Source organism: Acipenser ruthenus, chromosome 9, assembly GCF_902713425.1.
Source record: "Acipenser ruthenus chromosome 9, fAciRut3.2 maternal haplotype, whole genome shotgun sequence".
In the NCBI taxonomy this organism is placed as follows: domain Eukaryota; kingdom Metazoa; phylum Chordata; class Actinopteri; order Acipenseriformes; family Acipenseridae; genus Acipenser; species Acipenser ruthenus.
The window spans coordinates 6,366,016-6,387,798 of record NC_081197.1 but is presented as its reverse complement, the minus strand read 5'-3'; the positions used below and the strand labels follow the sequence as shown (position 1 = coordinate 6,387,798).

The 21,783-nt window shown below is 36.3% G+C and overlaps 2 protein-coding genes across 2 annotated transcripts in view; both read left to right on the top strand.

Annotated features, from left to right (window-relative positions):
• Positions 1-847: 847 nt before the first annotated feature.
• On the top strand, positions 848-16,813 carry LOC117406127 (probable asparagine--tRNA ligase, mitochondrial). The gene is made up of 14 exons (XM_034009960.3): positions 848-1,320; positions 2,216-2,325; positions 3,008-3,128; positions 4,185-4,325; positions 6,925-7,005; positions 11,073-11,176; positions 12,618-12,750; positions 13,626-13,724; positions 13,821-13,858; positions 13,988-14,054; positions 15,003-15,140; positions 15,833-15,930; positions 16,438-16,464; positions 16,621-16,813. The coding sequence occupies exons 1-14, from the start codon at positions 1,162-1,164 to the stop codon at positions 16,763-16,765; spliced, it is 1,461 nt and encodes a 486-aa protein (XP_033865851.3). The 5' UTR covers positions 848-1,161; the 3' UTR covers positions 16,766-16,813.
• Positions 16,814-18,835: 2,022 nt separating this feature from the next.
• The window catches only part of LOC131738038 (GRB2-associated-binding protein 2-like), a 69,961-nt gene continuing 67,013 nt past the window's right edge, over positions 18,836-21,783 (top strand). The window contains exon 1 of the mRNA XM_059030973.1: positions 18,836-19,648. Within this exon, the coding sequence (XP_058886956.1) occupies positions 19,577-19,648 (72 nt within the window). The 5' untranslated portion in view covers positions 18,836-19,576. The remainder of the gene's footprint in view (positions 19,649-21,783) is intronic.

Sequence of the window (21,783 nt, the reverse complement as noted above, 5' to 3'; positions counted from 1 at the left end):
CAGTAGATGCCTTTTCAAATGTGCCCTTACCTTACTGTGATTTGGAATGTGCTGTCATGACTTTTTTTTATTATGAATTCTCCATTGTAAATATATTGGGGTGGAGGAGGGTGGGTCTATTTTAATTTATAAATGAAACTCTACAATACACCTGAAAATGACACGCACATATTTAAATATATGTTTTTTATTACACTGGTTATTTTCCTAACCAAGCTCTTATTGTTTGACTTCTTGGTTCCTATGATCATCTAGCTCCTGTTTAAACATTTACTGCTGCATAGTAACAGGATCAGCAGGGTTGAGTACAGAGCAGTATGGTAATGCATAAAAACATTACCATACTGCAAACACGTCTCATTATCACCTGCTTCACCCACAGAAACAACGACGCTGTCGTAGTCCCCCTCTAGTGGTTGATGTTAGTCACTGTTTAGAATAATGAAGAGTTGCTATCTACTCAGTCAACAAGTTCTTTTGTTCCCGGTCAAGACCTGGTAGTGGCACTGCCACTTACACTGTTAAGTCCTGCAATCCTTACCTGTATATTATATTTCAACAAATATAATGTATAATAAACAACACATATAATGTATTTATTTAATTTAATTGAGAAGAAAACAACTTTAGAGTTTGAACGCTTTTAAAGTATGCCCTCTGTTTCATAAATCAAGTTTATGTAAGGTACGAATATGTAAAGTTGCCTGACTCAAGAACAAGGCTGGAAATAAACGAAGGAGAGTTTAAACACTAGGAAAACAGATAAAACTACAACCCCCGGCGTGCATTTCTTCCACAGGTTGAGCAAGAACCACCCTCCATTTCGCGAATGGCTAGTTTGGGCGTCAATAATCTGAATCCAGCCAATAGACAATGTAGCGGAAAGCAAGCTGCAGAATTACAGGAAACAAGCGGAAAACGTGGCGTTCAGTTATATTAAATAACTCAGAAATGCAAGAAGTAAACTGGACGTTTTAGTAAAAGTATACAATGTAGAAACGGTTCTCTATATGCGGTTGCGTTGGCACTGAATGTTTTAATGTGTAGTTTAGTTGTTTTAGTTGAATTTGGCAGTGACCTTGACTGGTATTTGACGTTGTGAATTTTTAATTGTGGATATGGTAATAGAAAAAGCTTATGTAAAGCCTATTTATTTAAGCAATGTTACTGCTCAGAAGACGCTCGTTGCTTGTGCGTTTCACTGGTGTTTCTAGCACTGTTTTATCTAAGTGTAGATTTTACTGTAGAAACGTGGGGAATAAATTGCGAATTTGTGAAGTGCTGGCATCTGAGGAAATCGGAAGAAACATAAGAATCCAGGTAAGGCAGTTGTACTGTTTTTCTGTGTTTTTTTCTTTTTTTAACGCATTGTATAATATGTCTTAAAGCTGTAGTAACATGACTTCTCATAGCCTACCTTTTGTTCATAAACATTAAAAATGCAAATTTTGTAAAAAAAAAAATTAATAAATAATAATACAAGTAAACTTGGTACTATACCTGTGTCAGTGCAGTCAGGTGCCTGGGAAGCATTGGTAGTTTGATTAGTTATTAAAATATCTTCCTTACAGTACATGTATTACAGATATAATATATAGTATAGTAGGATTTTACATACCAGAGTAACCCAACTTCAGAATCTGGGGATATAAAGTGAGCGGTTGGCAAGTGCGTCGGCATCTCACAAGCTAATGTTTCTCGTGGGGTGGAGGGGTTGAGAGTTAGGAAAATTTGGGAATAAAATCGGACTTTTATTCAGATTGAATTCCCCTATTTCCCTGAAAGAATTAGTTAATCACTGAGGAATGATAACAATTTAACACCTCTGGCTTTTTGCCATTTGGTTTCTTTGCTTTTAGGAAGGGTTTAGAACTAAAGTCTCCATTGCTCATGTTTTTGATAAATAGTCCAAATAAAATTATAACTACAACACACTTCTACTTTCAGTCTACCTTTTAAAAGTTTTATCTTCCAGTGCTTCTGAACCTGTCCGTGATGTCTCCCCTAAATAAATTACTTATCTGGGGACTGATCATTAAATCTTCAATACACCCATTTTATTGCTGATACATGCTTGAGATTTCTGTGTTTGACTGATGGGTTATAAAACATCATAATAACAAGCCTCTTCTCTAGCTTGTGATAGAGAAGTGTGAGGGCGCAACATTGTTTTGTTGGACAGCTGAATCCACATATTGTTCTTATTTTATTTTAGGGTTGGGTTCGTTCTGTCCGGTCTCAGAAAGACGTTTTATTTCTCCATGTCAATGATGGGAGCTCCCTACAAAGCCTTCAGGTCGTAGCTAGTCCCAGTCTGGATGACAGGTAAGATGACAGAGTAAACTAAGCAAACAATATCAAACATATCTCAAAGATATCTTGATATGAAATGTATAAGGACCCCATAGAGAGGCTTATGCCCCCTCTGTCAGTGCCAGTTCAGACTGGGCTGACATAGCTTGATCTCACCTGTTTTGTGACTGGCTCATATGGATGAAGTTACAAAATATTAGCAGCCGATGTGAAGGATGCGAGAGTTGGGTTTTAAACTTCAGAAAAAAAGAATGTAAGCAAAACTTAACAGAGCACTATGAATGAATTCTATTATCAGGGAAATATTGGAGGTAGGTTTCATTAATTTATAAATGGAAATTATTCAAAAGCTTTATACATATCGTCAATCTTTAGTATAGCGACTTTTGCATAGGGTCCGGTTGCAGATTGGATTGTAGACTGCAGTTGGAAACGTGACATTATACGTTTCACGACTGTTGCCTGAAGCAGTCTGGTCTGAATTTGCTCTTTGAGCTGATTATAAGGTTGTAACTAAATGATCTAGGGTGATGTGCACCTTGCCCATTACTGTTTTTGACAAGAGTAAACATTAGCAGATGCAGTATTATGTGCTGCCATAAAGGTAGACAACTGTAGGTGTAATTTTGACACATACTGTGTGCTTTGTGTTTTTTTGTCACAAAATGACACTCTGTCTGTTTAATGGCTTCAGACACCTCACGTATGGAAGTGCAGTTGAAATCTCTGGAAACCTGATAAAGAGTCCTCACAAAAAACAAAGTGTAGAACTGCAGGCGGACAACATCCGAGTGGTGGGACCTTGTGACCCGGTGGTATGTTGTTTGAATAAAATCTGGATCAATGTTCTAGCCCCTTGAGTTGTGCACACTCTAATGGTATATAACTGTTGTTTTGGGGGCTCTAGTTGTTATTAATCATTGTCTCATATACAATTTCATGAATATTGTGTTATTTGAAAAAGAAAACTGCACTTACTGTCTGTATTGGTTTTCTTTTTTGATCTTGTGTTTTCACAAAAGATCACAAATACAGCTGGTGCTGCTCTTAGGGTTTTGTCAGAAGGGGATGATATCTTTATTATTTGTTAAATATGTATGTTGCTCACGTCTCGCATTGATCAATAGTTTGCAAAGGACCTGGTCCTGTTACAAACCTTTGGAGGTTCTGGCTCTGTAAGAATTCCTGCAAAGTGGTAAAATCAAAGCGTAGGGCTTGGTGTTGAGCACTTACCCTGCTGTGATCTTCAACAGCTTTAAAAGCTCTGATTCCCCAGCTGAGCCTAGCTGAGCCTGGCTAACCCCTGAAGGAACTGTTCTTGCCAAGAGTGCTGAGAGAGCAGTATCCCTGCGCAACAAAGAAAGCATGACTGCATTTTTTATTCTATTAGTGGAACTATTCCTTCTCTGTATATTCGTAATATAACACAAGTCTGAAAATATCACAGACGAAAAAGCTAATTGCCCCTATATTCCACTGCTAGCATGTCATTTACATGATTTATAGAGAAATAATGAAAGCATTTAGTCTTATTTTCCAGTGTCAGTGTCCCGTTTAGACATTTCAGGGATTTAGTGAAGAGATAAGAGGAGCCTATGGGGTTTCCAAAATAATTTAACACTGCATAAGTGCAGCCGGTTACCAAATTAAGACATGGGCTCAGTTAGTAGATATTAGCATGGGGAGGCAGTACTGTAGCTTTTGGTTCTTAATATCAACGCCCTGATAATAACTTGTTGAAGTTACAATCTGGTTCATCACTGTTTAAAATGAGTGTTATTTACTGCACTAAAGGCACTCACATCTGGACTTGCTTTAAAAAGAGGCTGAATGTGTTCAGTTACCAGGTGGGAAATGTCTTTCTTTTGCAGGTTTTTCCTTTTAAAATAAAAGAAAGACACCCTGTGGAATACATTAGACAGTTTCCACATCTTCGGTGCCGGACAAACTCGTTTGGTTCCCTGCTGAGGATTCGGAGTGAAGCAACTGCAGCCATCCAGTCTTTTTTTAAGGTGAGGCTATGAAGTACACAGTCACTTTAATCAATCCTAACCGTCTCTCTCTCTCTCTCTCTCTCTCTCTCTCTCTCTCTCTCTCTCTCTCTCTCTCTCTCTCTGTGAATGCAATTTTCAAGTTAATAGTGATAAAAGATTTGATTTGCTTATTAGATATAAAACCACTAGCTCTGAAGATGTCAAAAATCAGTTGTAAGTGGAAAATTAAAGACACAGGTTTGTTTTGTGTTTGTTTTTACATTTGCATATCAGAATATTTGTCACATTTTAGGAACAATACTAATATTTAGCAATAATAATACTATGTAATGACCTACCTGTTTAATATCATATAATGTATATTCCCTGTCATTCTCATAAACCCCTTAAACTACAGTTGAAGCATTGTTCACTGCATCCTGTGCAACACTGATGTGCTTCCCCTCTTCATATTCAGAATCTTGCTGGAATAGGTTATAAGCATGGCAACTAACGGTTGAAGAAGAAACAACAATAAAGAGTGATACAGAACATGCATAATAGAATATTAATAGATGGTTATAAAGCATCCCTTTAACACCTAAAGCGCAATGTCAGTGAGAATTCCAAGTGTAACACATGAACAAGTTGAATCAAATGTAAAATCTCTAAAGGAATTTGTTATTCTGCTTCCATATGAACCTTATATCAGGAACCTTTCATTTGAAAACTGCATCATATGCCTGTGGGATGTAATAAATGCAACCATTGCATTTAAGTCATATGGACAGGCACTGTAATATACAGTATGCTTATTTAGCCTAGGCATTGCATCATTCTTCCTTTCTCCATTATAAGGTTTGACCTGGTCCATTACAAATAATAGATTGTTCAACACACTGAAGCTCTACATCAGTGGTCTCCACCCTTGGTCCTGGAGAGCCCAAATCCTGCAGGTTTTATAGGTGTCTTTACATCATAAGTGGCTAACGATCTGGAACATATGTAAATCCTGACTAATTAAGCCAATAACTGGTTCAGTAAAGTAATTGAGGAATTGGTTGGAATGAAAACCAGAAGCCCCTGTGGCTTCTCTAGGACCAGGGTTAAAGACCCCTTCTCTACATCCTTGGATCAGTTTTATTTTAGTTGAGTATGATTTTCAAAGAGCGTTAACCATTGCCGGTACACCTACAGTATGGTTTCTATTACACTAAATATTTCAAATCAAGGTTAGTTCTTCCCCTGTACAACCACAAGGGGGCACCTGCAGCTAGTTTTCAGTAACTAGACAATCGGTCACTAAATGGAGTAGTAGAGCATACAGAGGTTGGCAGGTGCTTCACAACTGAAACAAAAAGAAGAGTGGGATTACCGGAACTAAGCCTCTGTCTAAAGGACTTGTCTGTAAGAAGCAGGTCATGATACAAAGTGCAGAGGGCCTGATGAGCTACTTTCAGGATGCATAATAAGACCAAATGATAATTTAATGACCGGCTGATCTGTTGAAAGACACAAATGAAATGAGCTGGGGGAGATTGTGTATTCATACCAACTATCAAACACACTTATTCTTCATTGAAGAACCACTAGGTGAACTACAATGAGGATGCTGTGCTTTTGGTCTTGCATGCCGATACAAACGATACATAACTTCTATTACAGGGCGGGGTGTCATGTAAAGAAAGTGTCCTGATTCATCGATACACAGTGATTCGTTACACCACACTGCTTATTGTCTCTGAATATTATTTTGGAACTTCAGTAACATGTCATTATATATATATATATAGATATAGATATATGTTATATATATTTTCTTTATGGCAATTGATAATAAAAAAATGTGCGCTTGCAAAGCTTTGTTGCCCTTGATTTGTGCAAACATAAGATAAGCTATAAAACACTGCTTTAGCCATTGGCGGGATAACATTTCAGCCATTTCCTGGAATGCCCTTTAAACTAAACAGCTCTTCCATGTTATGGCAGAAAATATCATGTATGTTCATTAATCTGCAATATTAGCTCGCCTCCCTTGTAGAATGGTAGTAATATAGTCTGTTCAACATGGACAAATCAATTGATTATGTTTGTCTTTCAGAAAGGAAATGCTGTAGTAAATCAACTGCTATAACACATAATCGATTAGGGTTGTATAGTATTCAGACCTACTCCCTTGGTTATTCATACTTAAAAGAAATGGGGCACTTGATTTAATTCCCTACATACATGTGACTTGATTGTAAAACCCACCGTAATGTATATTACTTATTTCTTAAGTTATATAGCAGCTTCACTGATCGTTTTCTTTTCTGTTCTGTTTCTTTGCTGATATTTTATGACTTGAAATATGTAGATATTTCAAAGACAGCAATACAAAAGGAAAACCTGCTACTGCATCTTGGCATGAAAAAACTCCCATGCTGTATGTCGGTTTCAAATCAAATTGATGTACTCCTTTAAGACATCAAGCATTACTCCATGGTTGTCTCACTATTACCCCATTTTGTAGGTAAAAATGAGACAAAGTTTCTTGATCAGGAAAGAATTATAATGATAGAATAATTACCGGTAGTCATTGATGTAGTATATATCCTGCACTTATCTGGATTACCAAGATATACTTTTGTTGTTTCAGGAGAATGGTTTTGTGCAGATCCAGACACCTGTTATCACGTCAAATGACTGCGAAGGAGCTGGTGAACTCTTTCAAGTTGAAGTAAGTAAAGCAGGAAAGTTTTAACAGTGACATTAATATATAAAAACATTACTAGTTCAATCAAATAAGCAAATTGCTGTTTATTATTGGAGATATTTTGATTCCGCACTGCCTGTGAAAATTCCCTGAAGGCAAAACTTGCCCCTCAGTATGTTCAGATCTCATACCGAATAATATCCTTGTCTGGTGGTGCACAGGTGACTACCTTGAGAGATTTGAAGCAACTGCTGGCAAGTTTGTGGTACAAAAAATGATTGGATTCAGAGTTCATCTTGGTTCATAGAGGTTTACTAGTTCATAACCAGCTGGTTCAGTAGCTTTGCAGTATTCCTTGCTTAGGTTCACCGGATGAAAAAAGTTAGCTTGATAGCACGATCAAGGATGTGTGTTGATCTTCAGTCAAGTTAATCAAAACAAATGAACACAATTATTTACACCTAATACACAGCAAATAGGACAGGATTTGTCCCTGTGCGGTAGCAGAATTGTGTTAAATAAACAGGCATTACTGCCCCGAAACTGACTCTTTTTTTCTTTCCGCGTGAAATAAAACCTCCTAAATTCTATTTTCCCCTTTACACAAAAAGGTGGCTTAACCTTAAAATATCATGAGGGTATAAAACATGTGTTTAATGATACCTAGAATAATTTTATACCACAAGGAAGTGGTTTCCTTTTCTTTGAAAGTCTGTAAGTGAAACTAATACTCCATATTAAACGACTAGTGCTGAAGGTAGTTGCCTGCTTTTGTTACTGAGCCAATATCATTCATTTCAGCAATAATATGATCATAGGGTGCAGTGCTGCTGTAACCATGGTTGGTTGGGTCTCCTAATAAAGCTCCTGTAGCCTTGGGATATGTTAGTAGAAGATGTGGCCTGTCCAGTGTAGATAATTTGCAGTTTCTTTAATTATCCAATAGCAGGATTGAAAGATGACATTTTTCTGCCTCACGCCATTGCTGTGCTCATTGAGTGTAGCTTCTTAATGAGCTGTATTGGTCCTCCTGATAATTAATGTTACCAAAAACAGTGCAGTTTGTTTTTTACTAGTACTCAAGCATTAGCAGTTTGATATATAAATAGTTGAAACTGCACCAGGGCGTAGAGCCCTTTGTAAATCTGTCCCAAGGTGTGTTGCAATGCTGTGTATTATAGCGCTAACACTTTTACACTTTTTAGGAGAATGACAAGAGAAACAGCAGCGCATATAAAACGAGGTAATGATAAATGACAGCGGTTCTGGAAAAATTGAATAAACCAATCAGTGTGCTTCAAGACACTCTTGCAATGACACGACTAATGATGATGATGATGCGTTATCAGGTTACAAAACAGTACTGTATCAGTTGTGAATGAATCGCCAGCAGTGCCAAAAAGGTGTTCTTTTATGCAAAGTTCCTGTTCCTTTAGGCGGAGCATTTACAACACTTTCTCAACACTTTTCTAAAGGTGAATTGAAACCTGTTGAAGTTGCAAAAAGGTCAGGATCTACACGCTGCAGTACCGAACCTGACAAAATCTTAACCGACGAGTGCTGATGTCGTGCATGTGATCCTGGTCATTTTGCTATTCCTGCACACGTGAGGTTCAAATAAATGGTCATAAAAATTGTCCACAGCTTCCAAGCTTGCACAATTGGCAGCCTGACCCTGGGAGAGGTGATGGGTTAACAATTCATGAACATGATATTTGTGAGGAGGCTTGAGCAAAGTAGTATCCACCTTGTACTGCATGTAACTGTACCAAGTGTGTTAACTCCCTCGCCCCCTGTAGTATAGCTATGCATAAGCTTTGTGTTGGTGAGTTCATTTATCATTATTTTGTCCTGCAGGATTTCAGTAAGTGGTGATTTACAAGGTGATATGAATTGATGCATTGCTTTAGCATCAGGAATAACTGCACTCATGCCACTCAATGCTCTATATTTATACGTCCATCATTTTAAACCAGGTCTTATGTGATTAAAACCCGAGACCTATTATTCCAGGTCAGGCCATTTGTCATAATGGAACCCATTCATGTGTGACATCCTGTCTGTAAAACTCATTGCCTCTCTCTGCAACAGAAAAATAGCTGCAGGAATTCATATTTAATTAGCTATATGAACTAAATGTAATTGCCTATTTAATTCCAAATATGTATTTATACATTCATAATTAGTTACACACTATTGTATTTCAACTAGAATTACCTGATTGATGATAATTATTTATTATCAATTTTAAGTTTTAAGTTAGGCTATTTTAAGTTAGTGTTGCTTCAGACTAATCTGCTACAGTGTGAATTTCAATGGTTGCTTTACTTGGAACCTGATTGGCTGAAACAACCCATGCAGTTTATAACTAACAAAGAGATGAGTTAGGTTTGTGCAGTACAGGACTATAAATCCTAGTTACGAAGCCTGGCTAAATATAGGCCCAGAAGTTGATTTCCAATGACCTAATGGCAGTCCAGAACCCGGCTTGCTAAAGTCAATTAGCAAATTAAAAGACAGAGTCAAGAGCAGAAGAGGCTCACTGGCAGATGGTGAAAAGTATCTGATTTATAAATCAAAATTGTACAAATGTGAATGATGATTAGGTCATAATGATGTCTTATTTTTGGAATGATTAGGAAGTTGTCATAGAAATATTCTGTTGAATGTTAAAGAGTACATGGTTCATACCATAAATATATATATATATATATCTATATATCTATATATCTATCTATCTATCTATATATCTATATATCTATATATCTATATATATCTATATATCTATATATCTATATATCTATATATCTATATATATCTATATATCTATATATATCTATATATCTATATATCTATATATCTATATATCTATATATATCTATATATCTATATATATATATATATATATATATATATATATATATATATAGATTATAGATATAGATATCTCTATCTATATCTATATCCTAGTATGAAGAGATTGATCTGATGGTCAAAATATCGGTTTATTGTAAAACTGTGTATTATTATTATTATTTATTTCTTAGCAGACGCCCTTATCCAGGGCTACTTACAATTGTTACAAGATATCACATTATTTCACATTATACAGATATCACATTATTTTTACATACAATTACCCATTTATACAGGTGGGTTTTTACTGGAGCAATCTAGGTAAAGTACCTTGCTCAAGGGTACAACAGCAGTGTCCCCCACTGGGGATTGAACCCACAACCCTCCGGTCAAGAGTGCAGAGCCCTAACCACTACTCCAAAATGTACAAGTACATTTTCTCATGTGAGAAAATATAAGATCCGCTTTTCTAATTTTTTAAAAGTTTTATACTGGTTCCCTAAAGCACAGTGGGTCTTGCAGATTTTAATAATGCACAAAATAAGTTTTACTTTTGAACTGTGTTGATTGTGTATGTTGAGCATTTGTGTGGTTTTAAAGTGCACCTGAATTAGTAGAGCAAGTCTTTTTCAACTTGCATTCACAATTGAACGCTGTTGAATTTGTTGGGAAATGAGCATCTGACTCCTTTCCCGTCGATATGTATTTGTCTTGCACTACTAGCACATACACATGTACAGCTATGGACAAACGCTTTGCATCAGCTAGAATTTTAGGATGGAGACATAATAAAAAATAAACTTAACATCATTTAGATCTTTTATTTAACATCACGTAATCAGAGAAACTACAAAATGATATTGCAAAAGTCTACTGGAAGCTATAATAGTAGAACAGTATTTCATGTTACATTTTGAAATGTCACATTTTTCAATTTGTCAGTTTGTCGTTTAGTATATGGGAAAACTACAAAGAAGCGGTATGTAATTCAATGTTAACGTAACATTGTTCACTCGACTTTATGAAGCAAAATGTGTTAATTCCATAGGGTGATGCAAAATGTTTGGCCAGAGCTGTAGACAACTCTGGAAATCTCTTGGATCCTACACTAAGACCACTTTGAATTCTGCAGTTTTTAGAAGTCAGTTGTTTTAGTACCTTTTGAAGTACAGGGCCTCAGTCAAATAAATGCACCTAAACCTCTCAACCTTTTGCTTTTGTTTTATTATCCCCAGCCAGCTACCAGAGAGAAGCAGCAAGCAGATGAGAAATCCCATTTCTTCTCCGTTCCTGCCTTTCTCACTGTGTCAGGACAGCTTCACCTGGAAGTCATGGCAGGGTAAAGGAAATCGAATGCAAGACTGCAGTATCGAAAGAGTTTTTCATTTAGATTTTTGCGAGGAATCTAGTCACGGCTCCTTGGTGGAGAGTCTGGTTGGAGAGTCTGTTTCAATCCCTCCTCTAACCCCCTCCATCGCTCAGTTTAGGACATTTTATGAATACGCTTTCATAAATTACTTACTGTATGTATGTGCTGTATTTTATACAGATATATTTTAACATGATCTTTATTCCAAGGATGTATTTTAGAAGGAGACATTAAGGGTTTTTATCTCCGTGAATAAAGCCCCTGTTCTTTAACCTCAGACCACTTTTGACCCAGACATTTTTAGCAATAACCCTCATTATTGTCACAGCCCCCTTCCTAAATTTAAACAAAGCCCAATTCATGGCCCTGGGGGCCCCAGCAAGTGTGTATCCGGTACTTGCATTTCTGACTTGCATGCAAGTCTATGTGATGACGAACTCTGCCTGGCCGCCAGCTTTTCCTGTGTACACCTGTGGTTTTGATCCTTTAAGATACCATTTTTTGGTGGTTCTTGGAAAGGAATCCTAACAGTCAGGATGCGCCTCATGCAGAAGAGTTGTAGTCACATCAGGTTCATGTTCAAATTTTATTTCAATCAGTTACTCATCAGATACAGAAAAGAGTAGAGCCTGGAAGGTCGCTAATTAAATCAGAAACAGCAGATGGCTAGTTGCAACTCCTCTTTCTGCCCAATTAGTATAATCCCTTAAACGGCAGTTTTTTTGTGTTTTAACAGTGGTTGGTTTTTAGAATAGCAGAAGTATACACTAGACATTTGTTACAGCTGGTAACATTTCAGCCGAGAATGTTCTATGTAGACCTGTAGCCCATTCTGAGATACTGGAAATTAAGGCATGTTACAACTTATTTTACCTGCACTTATTTAGACATTTGCATCAATAAATTGACTTGTAAAAGGATGTGTTTAGAGATTGTTGTGCAAAACATGTATAGTAGATTCATAGAAGGTTACAGGCAGCCATAGCCATTCCTGTGCCTTGTAATTATTACTTTTAAATAGTCACAGAATTGCTACCATAGAAAATAATCTGAAGGATTTACCCTGTAATGCCTGTGGTACTGTATGTTCGCTGTCAGTTGTCATGATCGTTTTTGAAAGATAGACTTTCGGAGGAATTTTTTTAATTTAGGGTTTAGAAATTTGAATAGTTTCTTACATGTTGTGAAACTACTGACAGCCTATCTGACTGCCAGTAATGGTCAGAAACGCCCCCTGACTAACTCACCTTGTCCTTCGTCCACTAAAGGGCCTTGAAACTTGAGGTTGTCGTATTGTGAGAGTTGATGTTGACCAGTTATGTTACTTTGTACTTTGTAAAAAAAAAAATTACACAATTTTGTACAACAAATACCTACTAACTGACAAGATTTGTATTGTGCGTATTTGTAGGGCCTTTTCTAATGTCTACACATTTGGGCCGACTTTTCGAGCTGAGAATTCCCAGAGCAGAAGACACCTAGCTGAGTTTTACATGGTGGAGGCAGAGATCTCCTTCACAGAGAGTCTGGAGGATCTAATGAAGGTATGTTTTCATTATACAGGAGTTGTTTTCCAAAGACCAGAAGCTAAATTATTAGCAGGGCTGCTGCACACCATTCACAAGACATAATTACAGTTATAGTCTCTTGTTTAAACAATAACTCGTATAGCATGAACATGAATGAGAATGCAGAATGTTGTCTGCCCTCCAGAAAGTATTGGGAGACAGGATCGTGAATATCATTGGGAGCTCAGACAGCTTGTTGGTGAGAGAGGTCTGTTTTCCATTCAGCATTGCTTTATTATAGTGCTTGCAATATGCTATCTTGGAACAGTAACTGAACATCTAATGAACAAAAATGAAACGGAAACAACCGAGTCAAATTTCAGTTTACCGAAAAGAAGAAGCTGATTCACAAGCTGATGTAATTCACCACAACAGACACTTGCTTTATTTTCTTCCTCTCATCTTAAGTGGATAGTTTGTTTCTGAGACAAATTTAGAAACTGCACTTATCTCCTAAATGGCAGTCAGCTTTCTTAATCTGGGTAGCGATGCCAGGTAGTAATACTGCTGCTGGCACAAGTGCAGAGAGCCAGTTGAACTATCACCTCCTTTTATTTTCCTATTTTCACAATAGCTACCTTATAAGAAGCTGCTATGATGTAAGCCTATGTAGCAAACTTCTGAGAACACATTTGTGGATCCTTTCTGGTCAAACCAGATGCAATGACACACTTCTCCAAAGACCAGATAAAAATAAATATATATTGAATTCTTGTTGGTGGTACCTGCTGTAAAATTAAGTGCAACTATATAATATTTATAAAATATAATTTTCTATGTGTTAAGCAGATATTATTATTATTATTATTATTATTATTATTATTATTATTATTATTATTATTCACTTTCAGGTCATGGAGAACCTTTTTAAAACTTCTACCGAATGTGTTCTTGCTCAGTGTTCGGAAGACATAGACCTGTTTCACAAGTATGTATCCCCTGGACACAAGGTATGCAGAAAAGCAATCTTAGCCATCAGCTTTGTTTTCTAATTGTGATCATTTTAATGGAGAGTTCAGAACTAACTTCCTCTTTTGCCATTTAAGAACAGGTTGAATCACATGCTGCAGAATGAATTCAAAGTGTAAGTATTCTGCTTGAGCATTCAAAACTAAACATATATATATATATATATATATATATATATATATATATATATATATATATATATATATATATATAACCTACATGTATTTTGCCTTTGTTTCTTTAGGATCTCTTATACAGAGGCTATAGATGTTCTGAAACAGAGTTCACAAACGTTTAACTTCAAACCAGAGGCAAGTAAACAAACAAACTGTTAAACTATAGAATAAAATGCAACCCTAGGTGGCTCTGTGGATTAATAAGTCTATCGTGTGTTCCGCTGCATTGGAAAAAAAGAGAAGTGTGAATTGTGAGACAGACACACTTCCCTTTTGTTTTTTTTTTGGTTTTTAACATGGTTGGTATTAGCACGAATAAATTGTATACATGAAACGTACAATAAAAAAAAAAGATTGAAATGAGAGCCTAACTTAGAAATAGTTGTAGCTTTTATCTAAAGACAGATAACTGGGCAGTTTGAAAATATTTGTATTGAGTTTCAAACATCATACAGCTGTGAGACATCCAAGCACAAAACATAAAAGGGAAATGCATTAATACAGAAAAAAAAAATTACTGGCACCAGTAATATTAATAATTGTATAAAAATCAGTGAATAGTGTAAAATGATTCAAGATACATTGCTGATAAGGTTAAAGAAACTGTAGAGCTATACACATTTCAGAACAGAATTTGAAACTAACAGTAATCAGTAGTGGGGTGTATTATTTATCAGTCAGTTTTCATTGTCAGACCCACAAGATCAAAGCTTTTGACTATTGTATTTTGTTAGTGTTTATTAGAACAATTTCTATAGCTTCTGGTTTACTGAAAGGTTTTCAAACCACTTAAAAACACTTAAAATAAGTTACTGATGCAGCGAAATTAAGGAAAAGCTGATTCATATCCTTTTTATTTTATTTTTTTTACCCAAACAGCTGTTGTTAATAAATCATCCTTTGAAGAAGTATTAAAAAGTTATTGGGAATAATTCATCATTCAAACAGGACTATAAAGAGCCATTTCTTAGATAACCTTAGTCTAAACTGTCGTCTAGGGGGAATATAAATATATTGTTAAATGGGGAAGGAGCTACAGTATATAAATGTGTTATTTTATACATATCTGCCATTGTATTTCAGTGGGGTTGTGATCTTCAGACAGAACATGAGAAGTATCTGGTACAGCACTGTGGAAATATCCCGCTGTTTGTCATCAACTACCCATACGATCTGAAGCCATTCTACGCCAGGGACAATGAAGATGGACCGCAGCATACTGTAAGTAATTTGGAACTGGCCTGCAATACTGAGGTCTGCAGATAATGTGATGTTAAATCATGATCGTTTTAATGTCTTCGCTTGACGTGTGTCTGATTTTACCCATCATAAAACCGAGCACCATATATGCAGGGACGTACTGGCATCACTGCCATGTTCAGATGATTATTGACATACTGTGTGTTGCAACTTGGCAACAGCATACAGTGTATAATACATGTTTTTATTTTTATTTTTTTAATATGCTTTTGTGATTCGATACACGAGATGGGTGGATGGGATAGAGTCAGACCGAACATTAGCATTGTAGCAGGAGGGAGTGTGATCCAAACATACAATTATGCTCTGTCTCCTAGCAAACTAGCAAATGTTTAAAAATGTATTCCCCAGAATAAAACCTCCACAGATTATGTTGAAAAGCAGGTAGCTGTGATATAGACAACAAAGGATTTAGCAAAGTGTTTCTTGTGAACACTGCAGGGTGTTTTATAACCCTAAAGTTTAAACACATTACCCAGCCAATTTAGAATATTCTAAATCCAACATCTGCAATCTGTCCTGATTTTGACTGTGGGGAGGGCTCTTTATAAAATATATACAGTACTTGCACAATATCGTGAAACAATATGCATTCTACTGAACAGAACTGTGCATTGTTTTTGTTAAAACCCTGTTCTGGTTGTGTTTATCAGGCTGCTGCAGTGGATCTTCTGGTGCCTGGGGTAGGAGAGCTTTGTGGAGGCACCCTGAGAGAAGAGCGACTGCACCTGTTACAATCACGCCTAGACCGGTAACTCACATTTACTGCACAAGCATCGCAGGATAATCCATACCATACACAGCAAAAGTGTTAAGCGTGATCACTGATGCACACGTATTTATCATGTGACACAGAGATGAAAACAGAGATGTGTGTTTTACCCTAAAGGGATTATCATCCGCTGGGAATGTCCTTGGCACAGTACTTTAAATTTGCCATTGTGGCCTGCTTTTTAACAGTGCCGATGCCTGGTGGTACAACCTTGTATCTAAAAATACTAAAAGGAAGTTAAAATGAAATTACAAACACTACGAAGACATTGAAATAGACTTCTAGTCTCAACGCTGTTTCCTCCGCTTGGTTTCCATTTGACATGGTAACTGATATCTCCAAGAGAGACTAACCTTTTCAGGCAGAACAGATAGAGCTAGTGCCTGGATATTGTCTTTAATTTTTAAAAAGTCAAGTGGCTATAACATTAAAATCCATTGAACACTCGCTGTGGAGCTGTATACAGTCTTGTTTATTTCTCCATAGGGCGAGGATGACAGACACCTACCAATGGTAAGAAAACTCTCCATGTGGCCAGCTTGTTGATGCGTCTTGTTATATAACCAACTTTGTTTCTGTAAAATAAATATAAACCATGAATTAATCCAATTTAATAGTGTTCATGGACTATTAAAATATCTTGAAACTTGTTTTTCTCTGTATTCTCAGGTATTTGGAGTTGCGTCAGTTTGGCTCCGCCCCCCACGGAGGGTTTGGGATGGGTTTTGAGCGCTATCTGCAGTGCATCCTGGGAGTTGACAATATCAAAGATGTAATTCCTTTCCCAAGGTTCTCCCATTCGTGTCTTTTGTAACCAGAATTGTATATTACAGAATGTTATCAAGTAAAGTGTGCGTTTTTACCTTTGGTGTCTGGTTATCTGTCTTGCACGTGGAGTCAGCAAATAGCAATTTCATCTTCCAGACCGTGTTTTTTAGAGTAACAAATATGAACAGTTCTACAGAAAAACAATGGGTGATTTTATCTGGTGTGATTTGAAGGTTATCTGGAAGTGACTTTGGGTAAACACTCACTCTGTCTTTGTACATTGCAAGGGAGTGAGTGTTATCTACCAAATCTCAGCTACATTTGGGTTTTTATATATCTGGTCCAGTGTCTTTATATTTTTAAAGAGATACACATATATTGTAGGTGCTTCCTGCCTTACAACACAGTGCCTTTGTAGAACTGAAAACATTTATATTGGCATTTTCTCATATAAATATGCTGTGTAATATCAAGCAATGAATAATCAATAATGGGCAATCAACCTGGAAAATAGAACGTTTAAAAAACAAAAATGGGTTGCTGTATATAATTCAGAAATGTGTCCACGTTAAAATAGATATAGATTAAAAAAAAATGTCTGTAGCTGTATTAGATGCTATGTCCTTCTTTAGTAAAAACGTCAGCAACAATTGCCCAATCCAATGTTATGTAATGTTTTATCAACTAAAATATACGGAAGTAGAATTACGCACAGCAGAGCATTGCAATTATGTTTCTTCAAATAAATAGTTTTGCATTCCCCTATAGAATGAACACATTTTGCTTCATAAAGTCGAATGAAACCTGCTGAATAATGTTACATTAACATATTGAATTACATACCACTTTGTAGTTTTCCATATACTTAAAGAACTGGCAAATTGAAAAATGTGACATTTTGAAATCTAAGATGAAATACTGTACTACTGTTATGGCTTCCGGTAGACTTTTGCCATATCATTTTTAGTGGCTTTGTAGTGTTTTACATGATGATCAATAAAAAAATCTAAATTATGTTCATATTTTAATATTTTTTTTAATTGTCGCAGTCCAAAAATTCTAGGTGATGCAAAACTTTTGGCCATAGCTGTATATATTAGATAGATATACTGCATCTATGTAATTGTATGGGTCACTTTTCTGCAAATAGCATTTTAGTATAATGGAGTTCATTTTAACACTATAATGTGTTTTGTACCAGGCACCTGGTCCATGCACATTGACTGCAGAAGCTTGCAGGTTGATGCACAGTGCACACATTTGGCTGGGTGCACCACATTTGTAATTGTTTCCATTGGTAAGGGTGGCAAAATAATGTGGTGCTGGTTCGATTCACCACTCCGCAGCGACCCCTACTGCACAGGCACCAAACAAGGCTGGCAATAGACTGGGTGAGCTGAACTCTGAAAATAAGATTACCTCATAATAAGGCACACAAGTATTGTCAGGTTAACACTGATTTTAAGAAATGTTTGCCATTGAATATTATTAATCAATGTCATAAAATATATTAAATGTTTTGTTTTTTAAACAAACTGTTAAGACTGGATTGACTTTCAATCAACTATTTCAGTGTTTTTTTTTTATAAGTAAATCAATGCGTGAATGTGTGCTATTATGGTGTGGTTTTTGTTGTTGTTTTTTTGCTATCCACTAGGTGGTGCATTTCTACATTTCATAGCCAGTGTTTTAGTTTTGCTCAGTCCTTTTATTAGTGTTCTAATGGTTAAAGTGCTTTAGTGCACAGATCTATACAAACTTCTATGGGCTGGGAGAGCTGAGAAGGTAATTATCCTGGCCTGTACACAGATTTAATTATAAGGTCCCTGTAGATATTGTCCCCAAGTACATAAGAACATATTATTATTATTATTATTATTATTATTATTATTATTATTATTATTATTATTATTATTGTTGTTGTTATTATTATTAATTTCTTAACAGACGTCCTTATCCAGGGCGTCTTACAATTGCTACAAGATATTTCCTTTGCTGCAGTGCTCTTCGGTATCCGTGCTTCTTTTAATAGCAATTTATATTGAAAAAAACAAACAAACAAAAAAAAAACACTTTAAACTGTATTTTAATTATCCATTAAAAAAATATATCAGAAATGTTTAGTTATGATAACTGCATTCACGATACTAACAATTGTAATTCACATATAGAATCAATTGTGATATAAATGTATTTTTATTTCAGTATATCAGTATTGATATAAAAGATTGAATCGTTAACAGTAACAAACAGTATAGACCTTTATCAATGAGATTGTGTGACGTTATGACTCATCGTAAAACTATTATGTCATACAGCACCTACCCTTTATAGCCCTGCCATAATGTCTCATTAAACTTAAAGAAAGTTATGGTCTTTAATCACAGTACTCTACTGTAAGTTAACTATGTTGTGTCTAAAAACATAACAAAACGATCCTGCTGGTCGTTTTAGCCCAGCCTTTCCCGTTGCTGTAGGCGTGGTATCTGCTATACTGGAAACAAACAGCTGTCTCCCTACTTCCTACATCTCGATATCTGGTTAAAACTACAGTACGGGACTGTGCTGAACTCTGTCTATTGTAACAGCCTGGCTCTTGCAGTACGCGCGTCTCACTGAGGAGGAATAATTAGCCATAGCTGTTAACAGAAGGGGAGCATTGTTTATTGGATACAGTTCCACGGAGTTCTTGTTGTAATTATTACTGGGGGACCAGATTGCACCAGAGCGTGTCTGACACTGATAGCACTGCATTCTGCATCCAAGCATGAAGTGAATGGGACCAGGGATTCAACGGGGTTCTGTTTTGTTGTGAATGCTGCAACTGGATTCAAAGGAAACTACAATACAGTAAAGGATGAGTGGAGGAGAAATTATCTACCAGGGCTGGTTAAGAAAGTCCCCGCCAGAGAAGAAATTAAGGCGATACGTAAGTAAAAAAAAAAATAAAAAAAAAAAAAATCTCCGTGTCTATTTATGCATTGTATTTTTTTTAATATGAAATAGTATTCGTTTAGTTTTCACTATAGCTCGAATAAGTGTTTTTTGTTTGTTTGTTTTTTTTGTTTGTTTTTTAATAAAACAATATGGAAATACGATGGGTTTAGACGGGCAACATGAGCTATGTAAATAATAATATAAATATGTTTGTTTTTTTTAAATCACAGCTACCGGTACTTGTTCGGGTTCTATCAAGTTGTATCAAATTATCTTACTTCAAAGATGAAATATGATTACTATTATATTAGTGCTCAAACGGTTGCAGTGAGGGATTACTATTGTGTATGGAATGTATTATTCAATTCCAGACTCTTATCTATTTGTGTCTCCGAACAAAGGTTATACTATAGCAGGTGTTCCTGACCTGTGCCGCTTGCTAGTAAAGAGCTCTGCAGTTGGTAGTAGTTGTTTGAAAAGAGAAGTTGTTTTTGTTCGCGCGGCGTTTGGTTTTTATTGCTAGGGGACGGTCTCTCAGACGTTAACGACTTTAGTGCTTGCTTGCCGCCTGCTCCCCATTGATAAAGTAGTTAGAACAGTCTAAGCAGATATAGTAGGTTTTAACAGATACGTGAGAATGTTAGTAATGAAAACTATTTGAAGCTAAAACTAAGCGATGCAGACTTTGGGGACAGTGTTTGATTACATGTCATTTCTTGTAAAACCAATACGGGATAATGACATTAGTTCAGTATGTTGTTAAGTAACCACGTTTTATACTGTAGTTCTTATTACCACGAGAGTGCTGCCAGAAAGAGTATTAAGTGTGCAAAATACATTATCAGAATAATGTGAATGTACCAGAATAAGCAATATGTACACTATAATATTTTATGCAGAGGCAGTTTTCCAGCTACTGAGAACAAACCTTTTTATTGACATTCTCGCTGATCAAAAACTCCAGCCAACTTTTACAGCCTTTTATAGTGCCATTAATAACCAATGCAAATACCTTCTGTTCACCCCCTGAGTTAACACTGCATTTATGTTGCTGTTTGTGGCTTATTATCTCTAGCAATTACAGGACATAATTTGAATTTCACAGCTTGATCACACAAACATTATTTTCCAATACGATTACAAAAAAAAAAATACCTTGTTGAAATACTGCAGTGTTTTAGATGCAGCAACTTTACACAGTGCTTCTGACATGCCAAACATTCTAAAGCAGTACTGTTTTTAAAAGCCACTTTCTGTGTTCAAAACACCGCAACATGCATCTGCCTTTTATCAGCCTGGGTCAAGCAGTTCTTATAGCTGCTTCTGGTAATTCCTATATTAGAAAGCTAGAAAACTAAGATAGCCTTCTGCATTATGATGTCTAAGGCTAAGCCAGTCTGTAGAACGCTTCTGTCTTGAATATAACCCTGACGTGGACAAATCTTGCTTAATGCTGATACCAGGGTGATGGCTGTCTGCTTCTAAACTGGTGTCTGTCTCCGCCCCGGTAGCCTCTTTTGTGTGTGTGCTTTGAACAATAGAAGTAAGGCCATTGAACTCAAGGGCTTGCTGCTTTGTCCCTACAGCACCATATCACGTTATATATATACAAGTAGCAACATAAACGCAAAACTGGATTATCCGAACTGATTATTTATTAATTTATTTATTGATTTTACCCCCCCCATATTTCCCATCCAATTTGAATGTCACCTAATCCAAACAGGAGGGCTGGAGATCAACATGGAACCTCTGTTCCTGCTTGTCAAGCCAAGTTACACCCACCAAACCTCCACCTGACGAGCCAGGTGGAAATTTACCCAAAGGTTGTTGTTTTTCTGGATAAAACTGGAAAAGGCCAAACGGCTGTATACTAAGTTTTGTTTTTTTAATGGAGGCTCCTTGCAACCAGATGCTGAAAATGTCTTAGATTTTTCAAAAATAGAACTTTTTACGATTTTAATTAAAACTTAAAAAATCTGGTATGCTGTCAGTTCTTTTGTGTCTTTAATAGACTGGTTACGGTAAGTATTGCTCAACATCCTCAACATAGTGCAGCTGTGCATGTGATCAGTTTAAACTGATTACAGCAGACAATACGAAACCTTCAGGTGTCATTGCGCTTTC